This window comes from Hetaerina americana, unplaced genomic scaffold (genome assembly GCF_022747635.1).
Source record: "Hetaerina americana unplaced genomic scaffold, ioHetAmer1.1.p SCAF_6, whole genome shotgun sequence".
NCBI lineage: Eukaryota > Metazoa > Arthropoda > Insecta > Odonata > Calopterygidae > Hetaerina > Hetaerina americana.
The window spans coordinates 89,489,672-89,495,671 of record NW_027287205.1 but is presented as its reverse complement, the minus strand read 5'-3'; the positions used below and the strand labels follow the sequence as shown (position 1 = coordinate 89,495,671).

Here is a 6,000-nt window from a genome sequence, read left to right as displayed (position 1 = left end):
ACTATTAAAAAAACGATTTTTGAGTTTTTAAATGGCAACTGTGTAACGAAATCAAAATATTAACAAAAGTAATACACAAGCACACCTCGACTAACATTTACTAAATTTATCCTCTCTATTAACCGATATAATTTATTCCATTTGTATAAAATGTGATTCTTTCCCGTTGATAAACTATTGTTACTGTAATAGTATCATTTTCACTTCTGACAATATATCGTCTGTTAACTTTCCGTAACGCCTGTTAAAATTTACCTGATGATACCTTATGGTGTGAAACTCAGAGTTATTCAGTAAGAAATGCGTTGTTCCATTACAAAAATAATGTATTCCTGATTAAAATGGCCGTTTAATTTAAAAATACCGTGAATAATTTATGATTATTTTCCCTGATTGCTGAAATCCTATTTAAAAAGTGCCCTTTTGTGAATCTATCGATGATATTTTGAAATCTCGAATCGTTCGAATCCATGCGATTCCCATTGAACCCCGGGGCAATCGCACTCAATCGAGACATCGCGACCTTGCTTTTGAAGTATCGAACGACAGATTTATTGTGAACAAAATCAAGGAGACGAAATTACTGAAATGGAGGATCTTAATTCTTAGGGGAACGTCCATGTAAGGATTTTATTAATAGGGTCTTTTTTTGTTTTTAACTAATTTTAACGTGTATTTTACTGGCAGTGAATTGAATGATTATGTGATACTCAGTTCCATCTTTAAAAAAATACTGGAGATATTCTTGACTGATGACTCAGTTGTTGAACGCTGAACTGTTAAGATTAATGTTTTGCGTTTTATTCATACATTGAAAATGTTAGTGTTTAATTGAATTTTTTAAAAAATCTTGTCTGCTGTAGATAAACCAGTCGATTAGTTGACTGGTTCATTCTTTAATCATGGGTTCAGTTTGGAAAAGACTGCAGAGAGTAAATAAAAGAGCTGCAAGGTTTCAGTTCATAGTTTCGTATCATCAACTTTCACTAGAAACAACTTCAAAATGGTAAGTAGTGCCTGAATAATCGAGTTTTACTCTTAACATGTTAGCACATTCTGCACGTCTGTTTAATGTTTTTGATTTTATCATTTCTACCAGGAAGCCAAACAAATTGAGTGTTGCGTGGACCAGAAGATCGAGAAGAGTGGCCACAGATCCACTACCCTGGGAGCCTACGATGAAGGATCCACTAAAAGGCGTTGTTGTTTGGGCCGTCCCTGAAAATAAGGAGGTGTCTGTTACACTTTTCAAAGACCCACGGACCCAAGAGTTAGAAGATAAAGACTGGACATTCGTAGTGGAAGACGTAAGCATTTTCATATGGATGAGGTAGTGCAATTTTATCTGCGTAACCTGACGAAAATGACTTGAAGTTCCCAAATCAATGTAATTTAAATGATCATCATGCAATGGTTTATTGATTGTGATGTAATATCCATGGATATGCTTAGACTAGCATGTGCCATCATTATTGATTTTTGTGTTTTACCGAGGCAGCTGTAGAAATTCTACTGATTATGAAATCGTAATGTTTGGTTAAGGCTTAAATAGAAAAGTTATGTCGTGATGAGTAATTTTGAAATGGCATTCAATAAATTCGTACTCATGCAAAATTCATTTGACTGAATACATATAAGTTGGCAATGTGTTGATTTTGCCTGGAATTTCTGAGACATTTTATGAGACAGATTCTCACTAATTGAGTGAGTGAGTGAAAGTATTCACAGATGTTTACATACTAATGTGTGCCAGTGTATGGGACATGTTTCAACAATAAGGTGTAATTTTTGAGTGGTTAAAACAGGACAGGTGTTCCTAAATTCCATTCCTTGGTATTTTTCTTTATTTCTGTATAAATTGTTGTTTCATTGTAGTCTTTTGGCCATTGTCCTTTTTTGTAAATCTCGTTACTCAAATTCATTAATTCTTTCTTTCATTTCCTATTAAGTGCTATCAATATTTCAACTGGAATTTCATCAAATCCTATTTATTTTCCCATTTCTCATCTCTTTTATAGATGCTTCACTTTCAAGCATATTATAACCTTTTCCATCATTGACCACCTTATATTTTTCTTCCTCTAGTTGAGATTCACTTGGGTCTTTTCTGCCATTGATATGACCATTTGCAAATATTCCTTCCACCTGTTCATTTCCTCCTCTGCTTTACTTTTAGTTTTCCCTTCTTTGTCTCCTATCACAAAGCTACTTCTTACATTTCCATTAACTGTTAGATCCCTTGCTTCTGTATTCATCACATCATATCTTCTGTATCTAATTGTTCTCTCCCACTTCACTTGCCACTCATCCATTTTTCTTTGGCCTTATCTGTTTCTTTCCTGAGCTCATTGTCATGTCTCCCTTATTCTTTTCCACCTCCTCTATTTACTTGCTTCCAGCTTCTTTCCTTCATTTGGCCCAACATCTCATGTGTGATCTCTTCTTTTCTTATTTCATTCCTGCATGTTACACCAACTGCCTTTTTTCTTGTTTCTTTCATGCTTTGTGTGATGTTCTCCCACATCTCATTTACACAGTTCTTATCCCCTTTGACTTTCAACTTTTCCAAAAATAGTTTTTCCATTTCCTCAGATTTTTGTGTTTCCTTTAGTTTTCCGACGTCTAATTAATCCTGTTTGCATCCTTTCCATGCCCTTTTCAGCTTTGTACATATCTCTTTTACAACTAGGTTATGGTTAGAATTGATGTCTGCTCCTTGATAACATTTTGCTATTTTCATACAATTTCAGTGCTTGTCGTGTTGGACTAAAATCAATTTGGCAGCTCCCTTCATTTATTCCTCTTGTCCATGGATATCTCCTTTTATGCGTCACAAACTAGGTGTTACCAACTACCAGACAGAATTCTTTATAAAAGTCTATTGGTCTTGGTCCTCTATTGTTCTTTCTTCCGTGTCCACATTTTCCCACTGTCTTACCTTCACACCCAACTGCACCATTAAATTCTCCCTTTAATCCTCTGCAAGCTGACCTTTTCAGTGATTAGTTCCATCTTCTCATAGCACTCGTCCACTTCTTCCGAGTGTGGACTAGTTGGCATGTACACTTGTATTTTCACAAGGTCTTTCCTTTTTCCTTTCAATCTTATCTAAATGATTCTTTCATTAATGTACTCGACCTCAATCACTTCATCTATCTTTCATCCTTTTCCCATATTATTATTCCGACTCCTTTTAATCCAGCTTTTTCTTGGCCTGAACAGTAGAGGCTCCACTCTCCGCTCCCACCCTATCTCATCCCACGATTCGTCCTCTATTTTTCTCCATTTCTTGCCTTGCATTTTCTAACTTGCCTCCCCGAAGAATTGTTAACCCATTACATGTTCCTACTCTCATTCTTTCCTTTCCACTTCCTGCTTTCTCTTCCCAATTTCCTCTTTCTTTTGTTTATCTCTATCAGTACTTGGCATCTATGTATTCCTCTCGTGGAGATCTGAATGAGGGAGCTCTTTATCTCTGGAATGTTGTACATAGAGATCCCTATTATACCTTGAACTCTTGGGAATTATTGTGTGGTAGTTTCCCATTGGTTTCCACACAGGTGGCGAAAAGATCTCCTGCTTAATTCAGCCATTCATTTTGGTCATGGGCTGTTTGGAGCCGCTCTCTGTGAATCAGATGCTGTGTTCTTGATTACTCTTAATTTTTCTCTTCACCTTTGATCTTGTCAGCAAGGATTGCTCTACCAGGAGCTTCTGCTCCCGTAAGCATTGCTACCACAACAATGTGGAAGGCTTAGAAGAAGATTCACCAAAAATTCTACTAGATAAGGAAGTTTCAAATTTTTACTGGATAATTCGAGGGGAGGGAATTGGGTTCCTGGGAAGAGACAGGCATGAATCTATGTAGGGCATTGTGAATGAGTCCTGATAGTTGCTGGGGTGATGATTGGGAATTCCAGAAAACCTTCTACTTAAGATTCTGTCGAAAATTCAGTTGGCATCGTCATGTGGTGTACTTTGGGGGCGGGAGTGAATGGGACCCTTGTTCAAAAGAGAAATTTTTTTTGTTGTGTGGACAAAAGGTTCAAGACATTCAAATGGAGGACAATTTTCCAAATAATTGTCTTTGCCTATGCTCGAGCAAGTGTAAAGATGCTCTAAGAATTTGTTGAACAAAGTGTGTTCGCCATCTCCTGTCTACATGTTGCATCTTTGGTTCCAATGCTGTAATTCACGACCACCCTTCCCTGTGTTCTACTCCTCCCTTCACCTGTGTGTTACCCTTATTTCCTCTCGCACTCACTCACCAATCACCCTCACACCTACCCTATCCATCTTCCTGGACATTAATAGCGATCACATTGACCCCATCCCTTCATGGCTACACTACATCGGGAAATATTCCTACGACGTAGGCCATTAGACCAGCCATTCTAAGTTCCCTTGGGCATGCATCGTACTGGGAATGATTCCCAATGGTTTTTGCCAGATTCCCACTTCTGGGCCTACCTCCCCTCCTTCATCCTTCCTTGAGCAAGCTAACGTTTCAGCACCCATTTTCCCTCTCTTTTTATTTGGAATCAATACAATCATCTCATTGTCACATATCAAAACTCAATGCATTCCATGGTTAAAATAATTTCCCTTAGTCCCCACATTTCTACGGGCTCTCGGCTGATTTCGCCAACCTCTTATCTTTGGTGCCAGATCTCCTTTAGAATCCCAATTTTTCAACTTCCTTTGTCTCTGGACTATAGTCTTTGTCTCATCCACAGTTATGTATTGATGCAGGGACTCATCAGGATTGTGATGGAAAAGCACTTACCCAACCTCTAAATTGACCTCACAATTGCATTCATTCTCCACTGAGAGCAAAGGGGACCCCGATTTTACTAAGGATTTTTTCATGCCCAATTTTTTGTGCAGAATGGAAAACACTGTGCCTCATGATATGCCCATGGATTCAATTATTTTGCAAACTTTGATTTGTCAATCACTCAAAATCATGTTGTGGATTTTGATAGTCAATTTGGAAGAAGTCACTTCCACTGGACGTCCTGAACGTTGTTCCTTATGTGTGGACGTATGACCATGTTTAAACTCATTTGTCCAATTGTAAATGGTTGCAAACCCAGGAGCATACGTTCCATACACTTCATCTGACTCAGCTTTGATCTCTTTTGGTGACCATCTGTAAGTCTTTAAGTGAATAATCACGGCACAAAAATTCATTTTTCAATTTTTCTGGTTGAACAAAAGTTTGTTGCTTAAATCAACTATGATAATGAAACTGATTGATGGAAGAAGCAGAAAGTTTAATTTCAGTTTATTGAGAGATGAGGCTTACTAAAAGCAAACCTTTTTCAAAACCATGAGTACCAACAGGATTTACGTAATAGTAAATCTGAAATTAGTTCCTTTGTTTTGAGATACATCATGCCAAGATGGTTTGGAGTATGTGCTTCTAATTTTTTGGGTGAATAAGGTCAAAATACACAAAGTAACATAGGCAAGGTCCTAATTGGATGTACTTTTTTGGAATGTTTTGAAATTGATATGATTGATTTTTTGAAAAATAAAATTTTTCACACTCACTTATGGCAGCTCTCTTTTATTCCGAATTAAGATTTCAATTCATTCGTTTCAATAAGGAGCAGCAATTAATCTGGCAGAATTCTTTCTCTAGCGATTATATTATTTACAAACGTGTATAATGATTTATGCTCACAGCTTAGCCAGATTCAAATGACCTTCAGATGCAGATTCAAATGACCTAGGTTTCACCTGATGATGACGCTACGCATTGTAATCTTTGTCATGTGAATAAATATATTATGTGGAATTACAAAGTGTGTCAGATATACGTCGTAGATTCATGCATAATATTGTTGAAGGTGAACATGATAGCTTGTTAAATATGTTACGTTTAATTATATGTGCTATATAAGGATTTATTATGACCATGATTTTGATGTTGTTGTCGCTTCATCATCTTGAGGTGAGTAAGGGATAATAGGGCCCACCTCTATTTAATTTTCT

General features: G+C 37.0%; 1 protein-coding gene across 4 annotated transcripts in view; it reads left to right on the top strand.

Annotated features, from left to right (window-relative positions):
* Positions 1-536: 536 nt before the first annotated feature.
* Positions 537-6,000, top strand: part of Ehbp1 (Eps15 homology domain containing protein-binding protein 1) — a 77,877-nt gene continuing 72,413 nt past the window's right edge. For all 4 annotated transcript variants that reach the window (XM_071594133.1, XM_071594135.1, XM_071594132.1 and 1 more), the window contains exons 1-3: positions 537-621; positions 864-1,006; positions 1,100-1,307. In XM_071594133.1, coding sequence (XP_071450234.1) covers positions 903-1,006; positions 1,100-1,307 — 312 coding nt within the window. In that variant the 5' untranslated portion in view covers positions 537-621; positions 864-902. The remainder of the gene's footprint in view (positions 622-863; positions 1,007-1,099; positions 1,308-6,000) is intronic.